Genomic DNA, 24,031 nt, shown 5'->3' on the forward strand with positions numbered 1-24,031 from the left:
TTGGTCAGGAAGTCTCCAGTATTTGCAGTCACAATGCAGGCCAGCAGTAAGTGACCAGGATCCTAATGCATCTTTTCAGAAACACGTCCCTAATTTCATACTATATTCTGATCATGTCTACACTCTCATAGTCTTTACAGGACTGCTTCTTACTATGGTCTTATAGGCCATACAACATTCTGGAAACAAGGGATTCAGAATCAGGGTATCTGGATTGGAATCTGGATCTTTCCATTAGACGAGAACTTGAGGAGGCATCTGTACCCGCTACCTGTCTCAGAGTCTCATCCATAAAATGAGAGGCTTACACTATAACTTCCAAGGTACTTTCAGCTAAACCATTTTATGACTACAGGATCCTCTTTTGTATTTTATACTTTGTGTGTGTGTGTGTGTGTGTGTGTGTGTGTTGGTGGTGTCTGAATTTTCAGAAGTTGCAGACAACCTGTAAGTTTCTTTGGAGAACTATCTTTCTGTCTCCTAGTATTCTCTCTCACAATGCAGCCTTTACCTACTCAGGTCACTCAACAAATATAAGACTAAATCACAGAGGGCTGGGCTATGCATTTTATTAAAGACCTAGTAACTAGAGGCTACTCTGAGAAAATCTGGCCTCTACTTCTAAGGGGTAGATCCCAGGGCACATTGAAAAATGGCCAGCTTTTTAAGAAGCAAACTTCCTCCCAGCCTAGTCCCTTATTTCCTCCCTCCTCTGAGACAGACCCAAGGAAAAGGGAATGCTGTCAGGCTGCATGGAAACAAAATACAGTGGGACATTCAGCAAATGGAGCAGTTGCCGGTATTTGGGAAGAGAAGGATCAAGAACTCACAGAGCATTTCTGGCTGGGTCTTGAAGGGAACAGGGATGGGTTAGAGATCTGAAGACCATCCTGTGGAAGTAAAGATAATTAGCTGATCTAAAGCATGGACTCATTTGACAACAGCAATTGGGCCAGACTGAAAGGGAAGAATGATACTGGTAAGGAGAGAGTTAAAGAAATAAAGGTAAGAAAGTTAGGTGAAAGTCAGGTAAGTATGGTAGTTATATATTTGAAATCTGAACGTGAAGTCTAACAGTAGGGCAGGCTATTTGAAAATGAGACGTTTGGCAAAAGCTGGTCGTGTAGACAAAGAAGGCAACTCGGGCAAAGATATGAGATTTTTCTCAGTCGGCCACTGAGGCACCTGTTCAGGGAAGCAAGGCCAGACCAATCCCATCTGGCAACACTATTCCAGATACCAAAACAGCAAAGATGCAGACAGAGTACAGATTGAGGGAAATCACTATAATAGTCTAACGGAGAGGCATGAAGGTCTCAGTTAAGATGGAGGCAACGGGAACAGAATAAAGGAACAAAGAGTATAAAAGACATGATTCCTGACTGATTGTGAAGGGACAGGGAAAAGGCAAGAGTCAAAGGGGTAAGATATGCCCAGGAGGAGGGGCTAAACACCAACACAAGCAGGACCTTCAAAGGAGAGGAGCTGCTTTATGGGGAAAGAGGACAATGAGCTTAGTTTTGGACAAGGTGAGTCTGTGAAACCATTGCAGAAGGGCCAACATTTAATGAAAAATATGAATGAAAGAGATAGCTGAAGCCAAAAGAATAAATCAGATAGTCAAAGACGAGTGCCCTTTTAGCTCTAAAAATTGGTTCTATGAAATCCTGGATCCCTGAATTCACAGGAACACTTTGTTTCTCTTTTTCCTTTTTTTTTTTTTTAAATTTTTAAAATTAACATATAATGTATTACTTGCTTCAGGGGTACAGGTCTGTGAATCATCAGTCTTACACAATTCACAGCACTCACCATAGCACACACCTCCCCAATGTCCGTCACCCAGCCACCCTATCCCTCCCTCCCCATCCCCCAGCAACCCTCAGTTTTTTTCCCGAGATTAAGAGACTCTTATGGTTTGTCTCCCTGTCTGGTCCCATCTTGTTTCATTTTTCCTTTTCCTTTTTTTAAAAAATATTTTAATTAATTAATTAATTGACTGATTTAGATCATGAGTCGGGGGGCAGAGGGAGAAGGGAAGAAGAGGGAGAGTGAGTCCCAAAAAGATTCCATGCCAAGCTCACAGCCTGATGTGGATCTCAATCCCAGGACACCAAGATCGTGACATGAGCCGAAATCAAGAATCAGATGCCTAACCGACTGAGCCACCCAGGGGCCCCCCTTTTTTTTTTTAACCCAGGAAAAAAAATCTGAGACCCTTAGCACTCTGGGATAGAGGTGAGTCAGCATTAATCATGGTGAGATTACCAAGATGGCTCTCCTTACTTGCACCCAGAGACAAACTGATGCAGGCCGCTTTAAGAAGATATGATCAAAACTATGTTGACTTTCCTTCCTGCTCCTTTTGTCCACTAATAGATGGGCTCTACTTTCCTTGTTTTGCAGATGGGCATGCTGACTATTCATTTTTATAAATGGATTTCTCTGATGACTGTCATTCCGGTGTCTATGTGTTGACTTGCCTGCCTTCATTTAGGGTTATGTGATTCTGACCTTAGGGGCCCATTAAGGGGCTGCCTGCATTGCTTTCTTGGCAATGCTTCTCCCAGGGAAGGGGTTAATCAAGGCTTGGTCATGGTAAGAGGTGCCTCTGAGGCATCACTCTGGACAGTGCTGGGACAGGACCCTCTGCAGCCATCCGGAAACCAGGGGAGGAATCCAGAGCTTCAAGACTCCAGAGTTAGGTCTGTTCTGCTGGACAAACTCTACCCATCCTGCTGCGAGAGGTGCCTGCACTACCTGGGTAAGTGGTTTAGAGTTCCTCTCCTGAGAAGGAGGCCAGTTTTGTTCTATTTTGTTTTTTAACGTTTTACTCTAAAAATCCAGAGAAGCAACTGAAACATATTAATCTGACAAACTGGGGATTTTAAATCAAATCGATTACTGAAGTGAAAGGGGCACAGCTGGCAAACAGGTTTCAAGTACTTGGCCCCTCCATAAAGAAAAACTTCACTCTTTTGAAGAGTGGTTAAAAATAAAGGTAATGGACTTCCAGCCAGTAAGCAATCTCGAGTGATAAACTGTTACCAGGGGATCCAAGTCATTAACTTGAAGGGGCAAGGGTAGATGTGGAGCCCAGAGAAGATGGGGCCTCTGGCGATGACTGAAATTGTGGAGGAAGGCTGTGAATGAATCAGCGATGACAGATCAATAATGGATTAATATAGAGAAGTTGGGGAGACACATTCCTGGGCTATCAGGACTACATTATCAGGGTCAACAAGCAACTTTTATGCTCTCCCACAAACTCTTTCTTGCTCCACAGGATAGGCTCTGAACGGGGATGGACAGACTTCCTGAGTAAGCCCTGTGAAGATGACAGCTCTGGACAGCAGCAGGACTCATGGAACTGACATGTATCATGACTGGGGACAGAGTGGTAGCAGCGGCCCATCCATTCACTCAGACAATAGTACAAGAGCTAAGTCCTTGCTAGGGTACTATGGGTAAGAATAAAATGGCCAAATCCCTACTCTGATGGAGCTTACCTTCTAACAGGGGAGAACAGCAGTAATCCAATACTATGCTAAGAAGTGGGCCATTGCAAAACGCACTATTAGCTGTGAAGGACAATATCTCAGTTCTGTGAGAGGGAATAACAAAGCACTCTCATTGAGACAAGTGATCAGGGCAGACTTCCCTGAGAATGTGGTCCTTCAGCTGAGGATCGTGGGAGTTAACCAGTCAAAGCACAGGGCGCGGGCTCCAGACAGAGGCCATGGCAGGTGCAAAGGCCCTTTGGGAAGGCAGAGCATGATGCAAGGTGGGTCATGAGAGGAACCAGGCTGACGTGAACACAGACAGCACAGAAAACGTCTGCAGAGGCAGGAGGGGGCCAGACTGTGCAGGCACTCTAGGCCATGTGAAGATTTGGGTCTTTATTGAGAGAGCAATAGGAAGCCAGCTGAGGGTTCAAGCAGGTATAAGGTCAGAAATGTCCTTAAAATGTGCCACTCTGGCTACAGTTAGTAAACTTCAGGGAGGGTGCAGAGAGAACACAGTGGGGGCAATTAACAGAGCGGAGGAAACAAAAGGGATGATGATAGTCGGACTGGTGTGATCTTGATTGATTTTTGTCATTTGGAATGTAATATTAGTATGAAAGTTATTCCATAATGAAAGAAAAATCTTTCTGACCATGCACATTTTAAGTGTGTTCACCCAGCTCACTGAGAAAGTTTTATTGTAAGTCTATTCATTTCTTTAATAACAGGCATGGAAAAAAATTATCTTCACAGAATAGGGAAAAGAGCTCTCAGCTTCTCCCTTCTGATCATTTGCTATCTGAGGGGGCTACATGTCCTTCCTGCTCCTTCATCTGTCAAATGTTGTGGGTGGGGAGAGTTGTCCCCACTGGTGGTCCACAAAACCTGTTGATAGCTCTAAATTTAGAACTTGATTCACCTACTTAGGATGAAAATCTACTTCCCACAACATACGGGTAAAGTATTGCATAAAATTTTTCTATAGGGGCGCCTGGGTGGCTCAGTGGATTAAGCCACTGCCTTCGGCTCAGGTCATGATCTCAGGGTCCTGAGATCGAGTCCCGCATCGGACTCTCTGCTCAGCAGGGAGCCTGCTTCCCTCTCTCTCTCTCTCTCTCTCTCTGCCTGCCTCTCTGCCTACTTGTGATCTCTCTCTGTCAAATACAGAAATAAAATCTTAAAAAAAAAAAAATTTTTTCTATAGAACAAAAGATAAATGCCTTCTCTGGATGGGTAAGTATGAGTCACTGACTCCTTATTGATGTTTTCTACTCCAAAATATTCATCTATTTCTGGTACTTCATAACTGCATATTTGATTAACACGTGTCTCCAAGTCTTTTTTAACAGACAGAAGCCTTCTACAGGGCAGGCTCTGATATATCAGCCTCATTAGCCTGGGATCTGCTTAGTATCAGACCTGTCCTCCGTGTGTATATGCGTTTTATCTGAATTCTGTTAATTTTTCATTTTTCTTTTCTTACTTTTTTTTTTTTTTTGGCCATTCCTCCTATAGGTACATGTTTCTTTATCATTCAAGTTCTAAAACTCGTGACAAAATTAACACCAATGGTTTTGCCCTTTAAGAAAAAAACACAGGAAAAGAACATGACTGGCTTTTTTCATTACTGTCAAAAGCTATGTAGAAAAATGGAATTAAGTCTGAAAAGAGGAAAATAAAATCTCCAGAGAGCATTTTTACAGTGACAATAACACAACCAGAGCCCATTAATTGGCTCCCTCTTTCAGAAGGAGCAAGCAAGCACACTCCTCCAGCCTCGCAGGGACAGGCGTCTGGCGTGTAAGGGTAACTGGCTGTTAGCACAGCAGAGACTTGCAAGAAATAGTAATATTTCAATACAGGACCTCTGCCAGAGCCAAGAGCTGCAGTACCATCCTGGAGACTAAAACTTGACACTTTGTATGAACCTCTTCTGTCATTGACCTCAAAGGTGGAGACATTTCCTTCTCTAAAACCCACTTTTGTTCTATTGCATCACATTAACAGGGCAAGCCATCCATGCACAAACCCTAGGTCACCTGGTTAGCAGCGACCTCCCGGAACCAGCCCAAGATTTTTGTTTTGTTAAGCATCAGGCTAAGAAGAAAAGCTGGCAGTCTCAACTTTAGCACTGACAATGGCCCAGAAGATGCACAAAATTGCAGGCAAGTAAATGGTCCAGGTTCAAACGTCTCATTTTTCAATCTCGCTATACTTGGGAAGAGTTTTCTGAGGCTGTAACTCTCCACCTTTAATTCATCCCGTTGTCCTCAACCACTGCAGCACTTAGAAAAAGAAACATGACTCCCTTTCTGAGATTCCTGGTGAATAAATAGCATCAGCTATAGAAACCGACCCCAGAACAGAAGGCTGCCCTTCCCCAGGACTAAACAGCAGTATATTCAGCAAGGGGAATACAGATATTCTGTGATAATAATATCAACACTGAAGACCTGGGAGGAGGCGAGCTGACCCCACAGAGGCCTTTCCAGGTGACACAGAAGCTGCCAAATGCTTTCAAAATGCTTCTCAGGGAAGGCACAGGGGAGAAACTTTCTCAAGTTAAGATGCTGTGGAAACGGTCTGACCCACAGGGGTGCTCCAAGGTCAAGAAGGCTGGGCCCCTCTGAGAGGGCAAACCCTGGGTGAAAATGTACTTTTGAAGTCTTGGGGAAAGGCAAAAGGAGGCAGCACTCTCACAGAATGGGGCCTTAAGAGGCCCAAGGGGAGAAGCAGCATAAGGAAAATATGGCTCAGGTGTCCTTTTCAGGGAAGCACAACTTGTGCTTAGAGTAAGTGGCTTCAAGGTTCTGAAAAGCTACTAGGATATTGCTATGGACAGCACTTATTTAATTTCTTTAATTTATTGCTGGCAGTGAATAAACCATGCCACTCTGCCAACATATGCTGCTCAAATAACAGCAAGGACAAACATCTAGAAAAACATTTATGACTGCAGCAAGAAAAAACAACTTTTCCAAATAAAGTCATCTTTTTGATTATAAAAGAAATATATGTAAATTGGTCAAAAGTACAGAAAACTAGAAATAATTTACATAATCCCAGTCCACAGAGGCAGCCATTAACAACATTTTGGCCTATTTCCGTCAGGCTTTCTTCTTCCATATTTTTTTTCCTACTTGTGATAATATTTCTACACTTCTGCATTCTGCTTTAAAAAAATCTTATTATATATATTTTTTCTTCAGTTATTAAAAACTCTTGACAACATTTTTAATGAACAATGAGGCTGGAGAAGAAAACTTATTTAGGAGGGAATCCAGATAGTATATCTGGCAGGTAGATAGCTTGTAAAAAAATTTGGCTAAAAACTAGAAATCCTAGGTAGTTCTAGATTATGGCTATAGAATTCTTCAGTGGAAAAAGAAAATTTTCAGTAGTATCAATGATCAATTCTTTATAGCTAGTAATTTATATTTGCCAAAATGTTTGCCAAGGGCATAGTCTTGGACAGATGATGGCTGAGATGATTAGCACTTCTATGAACAAAATTATCAGTCAATGAGACGATGAGAGCATGAGAACTGGTTAAAAAATGAACCTGAATGAAGTCAGTATGTTAAAGAATATCTGCTAACAGGAAACATGACAGCTATGCACAAGGAAGGAAAGAAAAAGGACTGTAGTCATTGGGAAGCATCAACAGCCCATGTAGTAGAGCTTTTAGGAATTCGGGTTGAAGATGGATGACACACACTGACCTTTCTCCCTTCCTGGAAATGAATGAGGTGACATCAAAGAAAACAAATGGAATGCACTCATAAAGGATTGCAAACTGGAGGGAAAGATATAAGCAAATCAAGATTCTTCTGAATTTCCAGAAAACAGCAGGTGGATGCAATATTATTTATACATCTGAGGGGAGCAAGGTAGGTTTCCATATTGAAGCAAAGTGAGCAGATAAATCAAAATGGTCCACATCCAGCCATATCACTGTGATATTTAACACTTCCAATAATGAGAAGATCCTAAAGCTTCTACAGGAGAAAATATATCACTACAAATAATAAGAATCAGATCCTATGAGATTTCTCATCAGTAACATTAGATGCTATTTGGCAATAAATCCAAGCTTTCAAAATTCTGAAGGAACTGACTTCTGTATCCAGTAAAACTAGGATTCGAGCATGCAAGAATTCTGAAAATTTGCCTTTCACATACCCTTTTTTCTGAAAACAATTCTGAATACATTTACTCTGTGCAATGCCTATGAGAGATCTTGAGTGAGACCCAACAAAGTCCTATTTGGCTTTGGATTCACCCAGGAGAGAGAACAGAGAACACTATGCCACTGGAGTAGCAGCAGGCATTTCTGCTTAGTGGGAGTCCCTGCAGTGGTCTATACCACTGAACAGGAGCTATTCCCGCTGGCATGCAACATGACAGCTCAGGTGAGAGTGGGCCGGTGTGGAGCCGCTCTAGTTCAGAAGCCTCATATTCCAGATTGAAACTATTATCTCTTGTAATAGCTCCATAAACAAAGATCCCAGAATTTTCACAAGGGACGTGCCTAGTCACAAAAGTCATCACACTCAGGAAACCCAAAGCTATGGTTTCCAACCAGATATTTACAGTCCTCCCAAGCCATATGCAATTTATTAATCAGGGGCAATTTTCCTCATAAGCAATGTTGCCTAACAGCTGACACTCCACTTCCATCAGGTTTTTAGGGGAACAGATCGGAAGAGGTAACTGGGCCCAAGGTCAGTATCTCACTGCAGAGGAAACAGGGTTTTGTTAACCATTTACCCACATTCTACAAGAGGAAAAATAAATCCAAGAGTGAAACCAAACTAGATAGGAAAGAAAGAGAAATTTGAGTTACGTGGTAGGCTTAGGAAGCAGTCTGTTTAAAATTAACCAAAGAACAATCAGTATGTCTCAGAAACTTCTGTAAATAGGAAAAAGGCAATTAGAAGCTCCAAGAAAACAAAAAGCTAGCTAATATGAAGCTATTTATTTATTATATGGGAAAGAATTCTGAGTACTTGTAAGAAAATCAAATCCATTTGATCTGAACACAATACAATTCTTCTAAGAGGGACATAAGTTTAGTGACACAGAATAATACATCCAATAAACTATAGATCTGTAGTAAACAGTGTTTACATAATCATAATATCATAATGAGTTTTTAGTAGTTTTCCCTTTTTGAGACCAATTTACAGTTAACACATGGAAGGTTTAACTGTAAATCACAGAACAGAAAATAAGTGTCATAAATCTTTACAAGGCCAGTGTGGTGGGACAGTTAACAGAAGATGGGGAGAGATAAAGGGAAAGGTAGGGTGGTAATTTCTTCATACATAGTAGGGAGTCAAGGAATACTATCTACAAATGACGGCTCAAAATATAGAGGTATATTGTTTAATTTTAAAAGGTGAGTAGTTGGTGGAACTAAAAGGAAAAAGGTTACAAAAAATGAGAAATAGTTCAGTGAGCTAAATTTCTCATTTTTTATAGCAAGGAGTTAGTAAAGCTGATAAATTAATAAACACAGACATAAAAATATTATTTATAGTTGATATGTGATAAAAACAAAAAAAAATAGTCAAAAGCAGTTTCTTCTGAGGAACGGAGCACAAGATGGGGAGATAAAATTGTACTTTTCACATTTATCTTTCTGTATTGCTTAAATTACTTTTCCATGCATGTTTTACATTTATAATAAAAAGCTGATGTTGGTGTCTTACTGTATCAACACAGATTTAAAGTTCAATGATTTAGAAGACAGTAGAGAAAAGGAATCAAAGATTGGAAGGTGAAGTCTTTTGGAAGAAGGCTAAAGGGCATAGTATTAGCTGGTGTGAAAAAAGAAGGGTAAAAAGTAATTTTATAAAATCAGTTAATACATTTGCAATAATGTGGATAAACATCGAGGGCATTATGCTAAGTGAAAAAGTCACACAGAGAAAGACAAATAAGTGTATGGTCTTACTTAAATGTGTAATCTTAAAAAATGAACTTATGGAAACAAGAGAACAGATTGGTGGTTGCTAGTGGGTTGAGAGGAGGGTGGGTGAAGGGCGGATCAAAAGGCACCAACTTCCAGTTACAAGATCAGTGAGATCTGGGGATGGAATGTACAGCAATGGTGACTACAGTGAACATAGCTTTGTACGCTTGAAAGCTGCTAAGAGAGCAGATCTTAAAAGTTCTCATTGCAAGAAAAAAAACGTGAGGTTACTGAACTTGTGGCAGTCACTTTGCTCTACGTATCATTATACTGTATACCCTAAACTCGCACAATGTTATGTATCAATTATATCTGAGTAAGCCGGGGGGGGGGGAACAAATCAAATACATGCTTATACAAAAACATGCTTATCTGTGATAGAAAATGGGCCTTTATCCTGAGAGTAAAACAAGTGAGCTCCATCCGTAGCAGAAAGGACTTAGGATAGCAATACAGGAAAATATCCTGCTCCAGGAGCAGAGTCTTACAAGGAGACACTGGGGAATCTCATTCCCTAGTTATTTTTCAGAGGACAGCAAAAATCTGTCCTTTGATTTCTTGACTAGGTAGAACGCTATCAAGAAGCACGGCTGTGATCTATAAAGATCCTATAGCATTTCATTTATAACATGATTCACATATTTCAAAAAAAAGGTTATAACTTTTGAAGCTAACAGAATCCTCTCTTGAGGACTGCTCTGGAGTATATTAGTAAAAAGGAAAGGCTTTCCTCTTGTATCATCTGCATGTCTTCTATTATATTTCTTAACATCTAACCCAAACATGAAAGGCACAATAGATTCAGGTTATGCCTCTAAACATAAAGTCATGACCTTCTGTTTCATTGATTCTTAGGGGGTTAAAAGGCATTTACCTTCTTGCTACTACTCTTGTTTTTACATTATTTATCTGTTAATCTATTAAAACACATATTGCTGTAGCATGGAAGTGCTAACATGGAAGGTTAAAAAGATATAAATTATTTAAATCCAACAACTAATGGAAACAAAATACCAAAAAAAGGGGGAAAAAAGACATTGATGACTTAAAACAAAGCTACTGGTAGGAGGGGTTCCTGGGTGGCTCAGTCGGTTAAGTATCTGCCTTTGGCTCAGGTTAGGATCTGAGGGTCCTGGGATTGAGCCCTGTGTCAGGCCCCCTGCTTAGTGCGGAGTCCGCTCCTCCCTCTGCCTCTGCTCCTCCCCCTACTTGAGCTCTCTCAAATAAATAGTTAAATCTTTAAAAAAAAAAAAAAGCTACTGGGAGGGGTCTAATGATAGGCAGAGAGTCAGGCAGAGAGAGAGGGGGAAGCAGGCTCCCTGTTGAGCAGAGAGCCCAATGTGGGGCTTGATCCCAGGACCCTGGGATCATGACCTGAGCCGAAAGCAGAGACTTTAATCCACTGAGCCACCCAGGCGCCCCGAGTGAATGCATTTTTGAATCAAGAAAAAAACCATTTAAATAACTACAAAACCATTATGATATATACCTGAGTCAGCAGTCAGTCAACCAGTTATTGTCAAAACCCATACTGTAACACACCTTCAGCCGGGGAACATAAAGAGATGAAGCATCTAATTTATAACACATAAAACAACAGACAAGATGGGTGATGGTAACCAGTGAGATGTGGAAAAGATGGGGAAGCAGAGGGTCTGGCCCATGAGCTATATACTCAGGGAGCAATAGCTCTGAAAAGATAAATGGTCAGTTGTTCATGGGCCTGGAAGTCCTTCCTGTCATATAAAAAGGGTTCCAGGCACTTGGAAACAAGTAAGTCATTTTCATTTCCTTGTTTCTGTCATCTAGCTGGGCTTAGCCCTCTTTAGTAAGGCTTTGTGGTACAACAGAAAGAGCCCTCCACTTTCTCTTTTATAAAATGAGAACAATATCCCACATGGTGTTTTATGTTCAGGACAAAGTGAGACAAAACACAGAAAAGTCATAGAATACTAGTTACTCAATAATTGTTAGTTTTCTTATCTGACGGCAGAGATGGCTATAAGATTGTGCTCTGCTGAGAAGTGGCTGCCCAGCAGGAACTATGGTTTCCAGCCCTACCAGCACCTAGTGTGGTAAATGACTACTTCTCCTCAATCGCACACAAGTGGAAGGGATGGCCACTATATCCAGGCCAAGGCTGTGCAGAAAGACCAGATATAGCTTCTCTCTGGTCTTTCCCCATTTGGCAGCTAGATGCAGGTGATGCTGATGAACCCCCAGATGATGGCAGTGCCACAAGAAGGAAGATGCCTGGGTTCCTCAGTCACCTGTGGAGAAGAGCCACCTGACAACCAGGACTGCCCATACTGCCTGCTACGTGACTGAGAAATAAACTATTGCATTAAGACTCCGGAATGTTGAAGCCACTTTCCATTATAGCAGCAAGTGTTACCTTAATCAATGGAAGCATTAAATGTGCTCTATGATAATTACGATGGTAAGGGTGTCAAACGTTGCATCAAATAAGCCATCATTAATGCTATTATGAAATCTTGGCCAAGAAAGTACATGAAAGGATGTTCAACGTCATTCGTCATGAGGAAAATGCAAACTGAAACCACCACTTCATTCCCACTAGGATGGCTGTGAACAAGGAGCTAGACAGTAGTAAGTATTGGCGAGAATGGGAAGAAATCAGAACCCTCCTCCATTGCTGGTGGGAATGCAAAATGCTGCAGCTGCTGTGGAGAAGTTTGGCAATTCCCCAAAAACTTAAACACAGAGTTACCATAAGACCCAGCAATTTTACGCCCAGGAATATACTCAAGAGGACTGAAAACATATGTTCATAAAAAGACTCACACAGGAAGGTTCACAGCAGAAATACTCATTTTAGCCAAAACGTGCAAACAATTCCAGTGTTCATCTGCTGATGAATGGAGAAACAAAATGTGACATGTATATTTCCATAGGATAGAATATTATCCAGCCATAAAAAGGAATTAAGTGCTGACACCTGCTGCAACATGAATGAAGCTTGACAGAAGTCTATGTCAAATGAAGAAAAGCCAGAAGAAAATTTTTTGATCATATCTTATATGATTCTGTGTATAGGAAATATCCAGAATATGCAAATCCACAAAGACAGAAGGGAGATAACTGGGGTTGAGGGGCTGTGGGAACTGGAAGGAAATGTAAAGACTGTTAATGGGTAGGAGGTTTCCTTTTGGGGGGGTGATGAAAATGTTTGAAACATTAGACAGTAGGGATGGCTGCCCAACTCTGTGAATACACTAAAAATTCTAGACTGTACCTTTAAAAGGGTGAATTGTGTGGTACATGAATCATATTTCAACAGTAAAAAAGAGAAATCTTCACGCGCCCAGGTGGCTAGTTGGATAAGCGTCTGCCTTCAGCTCAGGTCATGCAGGGTCCTGGGGTTGAGCACTGCATCAGGCTCCCTGCTCAGTGGGAAGTCTGCTTCTCCCTCTCTCACGGTCTCTCTGCCACCCTCTGCCCTGCTTGTGCTCTCTCTCTCTCTCAAATAAATAAAATCTTAAAAAAAAAAAAAAAAAAAAAGGAAAGAAAGAAATCTCAGGTATTTTGCTTTATCTTGCCTCCCAGACAATCTGGTTCTACCCCAAAAGGCACTGAGCTCTTTTTAGATAATGACTGGGAAAAGGTATGATTCTAGGATGCTGGGAATGTGCTAATTTTTATCTGAGTGAGTTATACAGGTATATAAACATGTTCAGACTCATTCCAGTCATGATCTCAGGCCAGTCAGGACCCACAGGATCCTTCCTCCTAGCTTCCCCCACAACAGTGTAAACGCAAACGGAGGCCCAAAGCCATATGACTAGAGATCTACAATACCAAACTTTCTTTCTGAGATGAGATAAATATTTAAAAGTAATGCTGGGAAATGATATGAAGATAGGGAATGGAGTCCCAGAATAAGTAATAAAGTTTGTATTGTACTGGCAAAATTCTGTAAGGAAGAAAAAAGTTCTAAAGGGGTAGTGTGTGGTATCAGGGGTGGGCATCCAAGAGAGGATTACATATTGAAATCCTTTTCCCTGCTCAGGTACATGTCATTTTCAAGAGTCAAGGTCAAACCACCAAATAAGAAAAGCTTGTTTGATCACATAAAAAAATAACTTCTCGTCAAAGTACTTAATAGTCAAAACTGAAGTAAATGATGTTTTCAACCTGTAACTAAGAATAATTTGGTGATTCCATGAGTCTTCATGAGAACCTTCTGTACCCATAGGGAAGAAGGTCTTTTAAATTGTAATAAATTCTGTGAGAAGACATAACTTACTTGCAGGAGACTTTCGTTCTGTCAGCCACCATGGTCCACTGTTGCTGGTTGGTGGAGACCTCAACATAGTAGCTGTAGCTTCGATCATCACAGTCCCAAAGTAGTAACCTGAACAAAGGAAAATACATAAGAATGCTATGAATGTTCTAACTGCCTGTGTCCTGTCAGCATAAGGAAATTCACGCCTACTTTACTTCTCCTTCCTGCCTCCTTTGTCCCCTTACCCCTACTCCACCTCCAGGCCTGGAGAAAGGACATGAATCTCCAGCAAAAGTCTGGTGACAGGAGGCGGAGTCAGTCTGCAGTGAGAGCAAGGTCTCTTTAGGAATTTATCTCAGGCAGCCTTTGCTCCCTGACTGGCTATGCCCTTCGGATTGGCTTATCTATGAGAAGATGTCCCCAAATCCTCCTTCCTGATTCATCTCCACTTGGGTAGGCTGACCAAAGGTAACAACATCCTTGAGACTAGCGTTCATGGGGGAATCTGTGCTTTCTAACTGATAATAACTAGTACGCCCCAATGACCTCAATTATCATGTTTTAGATTCCCTCTCATTCTTAGCGGAATTTTGCACAGCTGTGGTACAATGATCTGATTTGGAGACACAAGCAAACATATATTTGTTAGTAAAACTTTCTTATTATTTAGAGATTATTTGGGTTCTATTCCTCATATCTCCTTTTTAGCTCAGATAAGAACCTGAGCATTGACTCTGTGATTCCATTTACATAAAGCTCAAAAGAGACAAAATTCATCACTGGTGACAGGAAATCAGAACAGTGGTTACCTCTGGAAGAGGTAATGCTTGTGAAAGGGAACGCGGGAACCTTCTAGGATGCTGGAAGTGTGTTGATTCTGGCCGAGTGGTAGTTCATGGGTACACACACAATAAATACCCAGTTAAGTTATATATGAAAGATTTGTGCCCTGTATGTGTGGTTACTCCTCAATTAAAAAAAATAAGAGAAAAGAATCTAAGTATTGTAATACTTAGATTAGACAACAGTCTAGCATTTTGCTTTTGATGGTGCCACAGTGGCAAGAGATGAGACACCATTGTTTTCTGTGATTTTAACCTCGAAAAAAGAAAAAAGAATTATGATTTCAGCCTCAAAAGTCCTTCCCATACAAGATACCTATCTATTGTTTTACATTTGGTCATGCATATTTTCTTCCTCCAATGGCCAGAACAGAGAGTGAGCTCCCTGAAGACAGTGCTTATGTCTTACTGATCCTTCTATACCCAGGGACTCAGCATGGTGTCTCACTGAGCCTATGCTCAATGAATATTTATTTGTAACAACAGTGATAATGATGATTATTAATATCATACTGGCCAACATTTCTTTAATGCTTATACTGTGTACCAGGCCCTATGTTAAGTGCTCTATATAATTTATCTTATTAAATGGTTTCAAAATCCCCATAGCAAGCATTAGTATTCTCATCAAATTACAGATGGTGAAAGTAAGGTTTATCGCTGTTAAGTAACATGTCTATGCTCAAACAGTTAGTGTTGGCAGATAACAGGGTTCAAACCTGGTGTCCTGGCCAAAGCCCATTTTTATCATCCCTCTGTCAAGTGCTTCCTTTACTCCCACTTTATGAATCCTGGTCCCGATTTACAACCTACAACCTATCACTCTACAAAAGTAGTTCATATTATTTGTCCTTGATCTTGCAATGATAATCAATAAAAACTTTTTGCACAAGCTCGATTTAGTGTTGTCTATAACGCTATTATTGGGGATTAGAAACGACACTGTGTTCCCTTTACCTTTTATTTGTTTCCAAGTCTAATTTTGTTTGCTATTAATGACTAAACCCATACTACCTAATATTTTGGAATTCATCTTTTAAGTAAAGCGGAAACAGATTCCACCTTAATTCACTTGAGTATTCCCCTCAATTTGCCTGAGTATTTAATCTCTCCAAGTACTCTGAATGAATCAGACAGGATTCCACTCTATTGTTTTTGCGTCTAATAATTCTGCTCTCAGATTGTACCAGCTTGGTTAATAAGAAAGTGAGTCATTTCCCTCATTAGTCATTTCCTCGAATATTATTCTAGTTTCTTAGCACTTTAATGCAGTTTAGCCTGTTAATTTATGTTTACGTTGAGTAACCTTTAAAAATATAATTTTTTAAAATATTTTATTTATTTATTTGACAGACAGAGATCATAAGTAGGCAGAGAGGCAGGCAGAGGGAGAGGAGGAAGCAGGCTCCCCACTAAGCAGAGAGCCTGACGCAGGACTCAATCCCAGCACCCTAGGATCATGACCTGAGCCGAAGGCAAAGGCTTAACCCACTGAGCCAGCCAGGTGCCCCTCAAAGTATAATTTTTGTTTCTATGTTTGTCTGGCTCTTATAAAAATTATAGAAAGACTGTTGATCTTCTCATTAAAAAAAAATTCTACTTTAAACATGGATTCTGTTGAGAGTGTATGTTCCATACATGTTCTGGGCTGAAATAGCTCATAACTCTGCCAGAGTAGATTAAAAACAAGAAAAAAAACTTCAGATCAATTACTCATTCTCTTTACTTAATAACTCTGATAACAAACAGGCTTTTTGGGAGACAGTGTTGAGGCTATTTTCTGAATGGGATTTTAGATTATTTGTGGAGACCCAGGTTCATCATAATCCCTATCCTTCTGAATAATCATGAATTAGTGTTTCTACTAGTGTATCCACTGAAAATAATCAGGCTCTTTTGGGATTGAATCTAACCAGATCTCAAAATATTCATGGAAAAAGACTGCCCTGAGGAGATGGGCTATGAAGAAGATAAAAAGAAAGACCAATTATAAGTATCACAAATGCTCTAGTAGAAATTCCTGGTGTGACAGGATATTAAAAGAATTTTTAAAGTAGTGTATATTTTGTCCCTTAGTAGTTTTTCCTATAAAGTCCTCTAACTTGTTTCGAGTTTTATTTTAAAAGGAAGATCACCTGTAATTCTAGGAATTTTGTAAACACATACACATGGTCCAAATTATTTGTAACTTGCTTCTTTCACTTAGTGGTTGATTACAAATACCTTTCTTTTGTAGTTATCAAATTTTCTTTTTCATTGTATGTACTGGCTTTACAGAATTCCACCTTATGGATGTCCCACAATTTATTTAATCAGTTTCTTATTACTGGACGGTTACGTTGCTAGGAAAACTCTGTGATGAATATTCTTAAACTAAACCTACAATTCCTGCCCATGAAAGTTTCTGTAAGTGAAACGCCTGGGGCAGAATAGGTGAGGCCTTGATATGTATCACAAAAAGACTAGCACTTCCCTCCTTCCCCCAAACAAAAGTCAGTACTCGCTTTTACTCATATTACCAGCAGTGTATGACAAATGTCTGTTTCTCTGCATCACTGCCGATATTTTGTATTATGTTTAAAAATACTGCCGATTTGATAGATGAAATCTATGTCATTAACTTGCAGCTTTTTACTTACCACTGAACTTGAACACTTTACCCATTTTCTACTTATATTTATCCTTTTGTTAATGACTTACAAGATACCCTCTATATTTGAAGGATATTAATCTACTGCCTATCATAGTTTGCATGCTGAAGATATTAATTTTTATTAGCTCAGTCTATCGATCTTTACTTCAATAATTTCTCCTGGCCTAAATTCTTTTTTCTGAACAGCAGCCAAATGCACACACTGTTGAGACATCTCCTTTCTATTCCTCTACTAAGTGTCCCTGGGGGCTGGAAATGTGGGGTCATGGTGACTCCAGGGTGGAAAAGGGACACTGATGGACCCCACATTATCAAAATACCTACACACTGTAGTTTTTAAGAGAGATTCTAATTCATGTGCCTGGATGAATATCTGCTTGGAATTTAGGCTTAGCCAGGAATGAAACTGGGGGGGGGGGGGGAGAAGCAAGTACAGTCTAAGGACACTAAAGGAAAATTGGCTCACTCTTCCCCCCCTCCCCCAACGGAGAGGAATTCTGTTCTAAGGCACAACTGAAAAACCCACCAACTCCCTCCCTTCTTCCCTTGGCAGCAGTCTGCTCCCATGCCTGTGCACCTGCAACAACAGAGGTACTTCTGATTTGTAATCTGCAGAGGAATGTTTGCTCAGGGAGCTCGCCCAGGACAGACACACTCCCTCTGACCTTATCGGAGAGGTGCTCCTTAAACATATCCCCCTATATCTCACACACCTCCACCTGGATATCAGAAGCCATTTCCAGAGGGGCTAGATAAAGGAAGCCACTGTCCAGGATCTACTGATGCAGATCAGGTCTGTACTTAGCTGTTGCCACAATTCCCTCTCCCTAATGAGCACCGCCTGAAACGCCTGGTGATATTAAACCTTGTCTCCTCCATCTTCTTTCAGTCTCATTGCGGAGTTTCCCCTAAAAGCAGTGAAGTGCTGGGCTTTTTTTAATTGATTAGCAGATGTGATTTTGCTTACATCTTCCATAAATGCTCTGGCTGGCTGCATACCATTGATTACCGGGGTTCAGTTTACAGCAACTAATTGCTCTCCTTGCTGGTGTTTTGATACAAAATTCAATAGTGAATATGTTTTTAAAACTCTTGTCTTTGCGGCTTGAGTCAGAAGTGACTTGAGGCAAACCCAGTGGACTGAGTTTTCCCTTCTTTAAAATAATTGCTCTCTCATCAGTCTGTGAAGAAAGTTTCCAAATTGTAGCATTCTAATTGGGAAGTCTGCATTATGCATGCGATGACAAACTATGTTGTGCTGAATGGCATTTTTTTCATCCCTTTCTTAAGGGATTAATTCTGTGCCAGATTGGAAACAGTGCTGAGGTTTAAACAGTTGAGATCAACAGCTTCTCCACTGAATTGGTGTCTTTTAGGTCAGCAGCAAGGATCTGTTCTGCCTGTTTCTAACTGTCCGTCCTGGGAGATGCCACTGGAAGGCCCGTGACTACGTTGGCTGCCGCTGCCATGTTCCTCACTTGCGCAAAAAACAGCAACGAAGAGGGGACAACTGCCGGGATATTAGTAACACACTAATTTGTTATCAAATCCATTTCTAATCTCTCAACCAAAACCAAAGATACTCTGACCTCAAAGGTTTGGAGTCTATTCTTTGTTCAAGATCTCCAGAAATTAAGTTCTTTAGAAATAATCTTCTTCCATTCAACAAATATTTACCGAGTATTGACTAAGTGACATTAGGCAAGTTACTTCACTTACTTGTACTTCAGCTTCATTCCTTGTGAAATTAAAGATCTAGGTTTGATGGTTTCTAAGGGCTTCTCCAGTTCTAACATTTTATAATTTCCTGCGACAGCAGTAGAGGTGTTGGGGGGGCGGCTAGAGATTTTTTCTTTGCATTTCTGTCCATTATACAGTGACTCTTCGCTGGGAGAACTGTTTCTTGCCTAACCCTGAGGTGGACATGGGTGGTTCCTGAGCTTGGTTTGTGGACCCGTGTGTATTCTGGGAAAATACATGACCCCTGATGCACCAACTGGATTTCGTTTCTCAAGAATTGAGAATTATGTGAGATTCGGGCTTATTTGGCCCTGCTCACTTAAAATTACGTGATGAAAACGTGGGCCTCCTGGGGTGACCCTCTTTCATCAGAGGCACAAAGAAGCAAAGAAAGTCATCTGCAATGAGAAGCAAAGAAAACAGATGATGTGGCCCACGGAGGGGTTATCTTGGTTCCTGGGAGGATTCTACTAGCTGATTTGGCTCCATGTAAGGCTCACCAGAGTTTCTGCCCTAGTATTCAATGAGAAATATCCCCATCATCTTAATAAACCTGCCATTTATCGCTTAAGCCATCTTTATGTGGTTTCTGCAGCTTGGAACCAAAAAGCCTAAGATAAGATCCTAGCACAGTGCCCAAGATGGAAAGGTCGCTCAATAAAGAGCAGAGGTCCAGATGAGACTGAGGGTGACAATGATGATGTGAGGGCTCCAGGACCAGAGAGACAGGAGGTGAGGAATAGGGATGGTGAGGAAGTTTGTTTGGATGGAGATCTTCATTCAGGTATGAAAGAAGATTCTTGGGGGTGTCTGAATCACTCAGTAGATTAAGCCTCCAACTCTTGATTTTTGCTTGGGTCATGATGGAGCCCCACATCGGGCTCCCCACTGTGCAGGGAGTCTGGGATTCTCTCTCTCAAATAAATAAATAAAATCTCTCTCTCTCTCTCTTTTAAATGAAGATTCTCAATGAAAGCTGAGAGTGGCAGGGTAGCACTGTGGGGTGGAAAGGCAACCGGACTTTGGAGTAGGTTCTGCAGGTCCACTGAGCTGCAGGGAGGGAGCCCAGCAGACGGGACACTCCAGGTAGTTGAGAACTCTCTTGAGCAGTGGCCTGGGGGAGGCAGAGAGAGGAAAGCAGGGCCACCAGGGACAAGGAAGATGCAGGGCAGGGTCAGGGAAGAAAAGGACCAGAGTATCAGCCAGTTCTAGGCTGCTGAGGGGTTAACTGGGGCCAAGTAGGGGGCTGACTAACTTTCAGAATCAAGAGTGACTAGAAGTCATGAAGCAAGAGATGAGATGTGGCAGACATGGAGGTGAGGGAGAAGAGGAAGGAACTGCGGTCACAGAGGGATTCTTCAGTGCTTTGGCACCTCATTCACAAGAGCCCAGTTCCCACTCTTCTGGGTGAGGAGCAGGAAGAACATTACGTGAGGCTCCATTCTCATCTCTGCTACTGAGAGGCAGGTGGGGGGCGGGAGCCTGTAACAGCTGCCAGAAGGAATGATACAGCTTTGGAGGAACAACTTCCCAGGGCAGAAACTGGGATTTTCCCACAGATGAGAGGGGCCCTCACTGTCAAATGTCACAGGGTTCAGGGGTGCAGGCAGCTTCCTCCTCAGGTGGAGAGGAAGGTTAGGCTTAACTGAGCTGCTGGAGGACCACAAGCCCAAAATGAGATTCTCAGCAGGAGACCGGAGCCAAGTAACAGCGTTGTGATCGAAAGTGTGTGAGACAGAGCAGGTGTCTGCCCTGCAGATTCCAGACACAGGAACCCCCAAGGAGCGGCCGCCATGGGGGCCCTGCCTCTAAGTGGGCCACAACCTTTCAGGGCAGAGGGGACACCCGCCTTCTTCTGACAGCAGGAGGAGGGTGACACAGGCTGCTCGCCAGATGGAGTGGGAGCTGGGGAGCTACGTTAGTCACAGGACATCGCAGAGCCTACACACTGTCTGATCCTGTATAATCTCTCATGTCTTGGACACAGAGGGCGATTCCTCTAAGAGAGGGAGAAATAATGGCATTGGCTGACAATATTCTCTTGCAGCTGGCGAGAGAAAAGACAGGTGCGAGCACTCGGTCGTCTGGCACATGTAGTTTCTGTGTTTAGTCACCGAAGCCCCGGGATGAAGAAAAAGTGAGGAGATGGGGCAAAGCATACACTTGGGCTTCACGGTGTAGGCTGGCTCACTGAAAAAGGAGGGAGGAAGAGGAGGCTTTCTCTCCTATCAAACCTTACATTCCATACAGTATAATCCAGGTAAATTCTAGGAAGGTAGAGAGATGCCAATAGAGAATATGCCTGCAGGATTGGGCAATAAGGACAGCTGGATGGGACAAGGCTTTCTGAAATTTTGATAGTACACAACTACAGACTTTTAATAGCTTATTGAGACCATCACGTCACGCCCTGGAAGGATTAAGTTTTTAATTTCAAGTTTTAGGTGATAACGTCAAGGGTAACACCATGCCGCCGAACAGCGTAACTGCCCGGGCGCTAGTCAGTGAGCACTGGGTGTGGAACGAACAGTGAACAACTCATCATAATCCCACCTCACATTCACACAGACCTCGCTGGTTTCAAAATGTTTTTGCATACATTATCACATTTGGGGGAAAAAAAAGACAATTTATAATCAGCACATTTCCTGCTTTCAATGCAAATCTATTTTTCTAAGTTCCTTGGTTAATTTTCTTACGGGGGCTAACCACCACCCAAGCAATCTTCCACAGATTACACAATCATTTGGCAAACCCTTTATTAATAAATAAGTTTAGGCCTATGCTTATGATCTTGATTTCACACTATACAGTACAATTTGATGAAAATTCTTTCATTTTATGCTTTCAATGTGGACATATGAGAAAATTTTGTCCGGGCCAAACAGTGCTTGCAAAGAAAAGCAGTTTTCTTCTACTTTTCAAGGTGAGTCTTTCCAAATACTGTCCCTTCCTTAAGCAAGACGCCGCCTCAAAACTATTGGGAACCATTTCAAATGGTCTTGTTAGATTTTAAAAGGTGAAGTTTCATTATGTTACAGGCCTTTTCGGCTGTGACATGCTAAGCGGGCGTGCAGCTTTCACAGATCTTTCTCTGTGTTTAAATTTGGCATTGTCAATGTCCCTCTCGGCAGTGAAGCTGTCTTCCTTGATCTCAGCAGCTTCCTCATCAGAACGTGCGCGCAGGACGCACACACCACCAGTGACATCAGCCCAATTTGGCTCACCAGAAGGATCGCAGATGGACATGCAAGAGGTGGAAACAGAGAGGCCCTGCCTAGACCACGGGGCTTGGCATCCTAGGTGTCAGACCAGCTCACTCTCTGCCGCATTTGCTAGGAAGGCTCGTCAGGGCTATTGGGATTTCAAAAGGCCAGAACTGGTTAATGGCTGAGGGCAATACCCACTTGGGTGAGGGTTTCTGCTCCCTGTCCCCAGTTCTGTGAAATTATTTGCAGGGTGAGAGGAAGGCACAGGCATGTTTAAGAACTCAGAGCTCCCTGACCTACCAGCTATGTGTTAGGGATCTTACGCCCTGGATTTGTACTCACATTTATGATCGCTGTAAGATAAAATGACCCCAGTGTGACCCTTCACCCAATAGGTAAGGAAGTAAAGTGCCACCTGGCTCCAGGTTTCTTGTGTAACACCATCCAAACGCTCCTCTTTCAGCTTCCAGGACCAAGCCTGCTCAAGAGGAACCCCCTGGACCATGCTTCTTGAGTACAGGGGCCATGCATGGCTAATACCTTAGTATTCCTCAGAGGCCCCAACATGCCACACTACTGAACTCCGTATCTCCTTCGGAGTTACGGAGGAGGAGATACGGGGAATGAGGTAGGGGAGGATGATGGAAAGAGGAGAGGGAACTAGAGATAAATCACCCTCTCACAAAACCCAGATAGGTCCACCCTGGTACAGTATCTTTTAATGCTCTCTTACATTACCTTTCCATCTGAAACACCCCCCAGCCAGCCCTCCACCCCCACACTATTTTGGAGAGTCTCACTTAAGGAGGTAAGTTATGAAATATGTCGACACCGACTGCTATTTCATCTCCTGACCTTATTCTCCTGCCCCTCCTCTGACCACATGCTAATACATGTCCACATGCGCCGCCTACAAAGCACCAAGAAGCAGAGCCAGAGAGAAATTTAATAAGCTCCACAGCTCCTTTCTATTCCCTTAGGTCAAGTTTTCATAGGAATCTGGCACTGTGGGAGAACTCACAATTTAACTACAGGTAGAGCTTTGTATTCTCTCAACCTGGTGATAAAGGGATAGAATGGACAGGCAAAACAATGGTGGGGAGGCTCAACTCTGAATATTACAGGTGAGAGAACATTCCAGCAGGGCTGAGCTACAAGGTAAAAAATCTTCCTATTCAGGTATATAATCTCTTTATTTTTGCTCTCACCAAATCTTTCCTCTGGTCTCTCTTAACACAGCCAGTACTATTTTCCCATCTCTCTCTTTCTTACCAGCCTAGACCTTCTCACCCAAATCTGATATGAGTTTCAACCTTTGCTCCAGCTTTGAATCATCTTCTTTTCCCCATAGGGCACAATCTATAAAGTCTATAAAGTCCTGAGCTCTTGCTGAAAATGATTTGAAAGCACTTACCCATCCAATCAGGGCCCTCATCCTCCTTCAACTGTACCACCTGTGCCTGCCATTGCTTGTTCCTTTTTCATGTCCTCTCTCTGCAAAGTTCCTGGCCCCCACCCTGCCCCCAGACGTGGTCCCAAATCTCCTAGACATTCTGCTAGGTCCTGCACAATGGATGCCCGTCTGCCCTCTTTCCCATTCTTGCCTGGTCTGCATTTCCTCCCTTTCAGTCCCTTTGCTAATGAACTTCCTCTATGCAATTGTTCTGTGAAGGCTTTCACCTGAAAACAACTACGTTCCAAAACAGGAAAATAAAACTGTAATAAGTTACAAGCTACAGAATTAAAACACTTAAAGTAGACTATTCTATTTGAAGTCTGAGGTGCCTGACAAATCATAATCCTCCGTGCCGTGCCGTACAAGACTTGCCACTAAAATAAAGACCACATTAGTGAGACT

The 24,031-nt window shown here is 42.0% G+C and overlaps 1 protein-coding gene across 3 annotated transcripts in view; it reads right to left on the reverse strand.

The window, feature by feature from the left end:
• The window catches only part of BTBD9 (BTB domain containing 9), a 417,028-nt gene that overhangs the window by 58,149 nt on the left and 334,848 nt on the right, over nt 1-24,031 (reverse strand). For all 3 annotated transcript variants that reach the window (XM_004739994.3, XM_045071237.1, XM_045071236.1), the window contains exon 9: nt 13,751-13,858. In XM_004739994.3, the coding sequence (XP_004740051.1) occupies nt 13,751-13,858 (108 nt within the window). The remainder of the gene's footprint in view (nt 1-13,750; nt 13,859-24,031) is intronic.

This window comes from Mustela putorius, unplaced genomic scaffold (genome assembly GCF_011764305.1).
Source record: "Mustela putorius furo isolate JIRA1106 unplaced genomic scaffold, ASM1176430v1.1 tig00003983_pilon_pilon_pilon, whole genome shotgun sequence".
NCBI classification, from domain to species: Eukaryota; Metazoa; Chordata; class Mammalia; order Carnivora; family Mustelidae; genus Mustela; species Mustela putorius.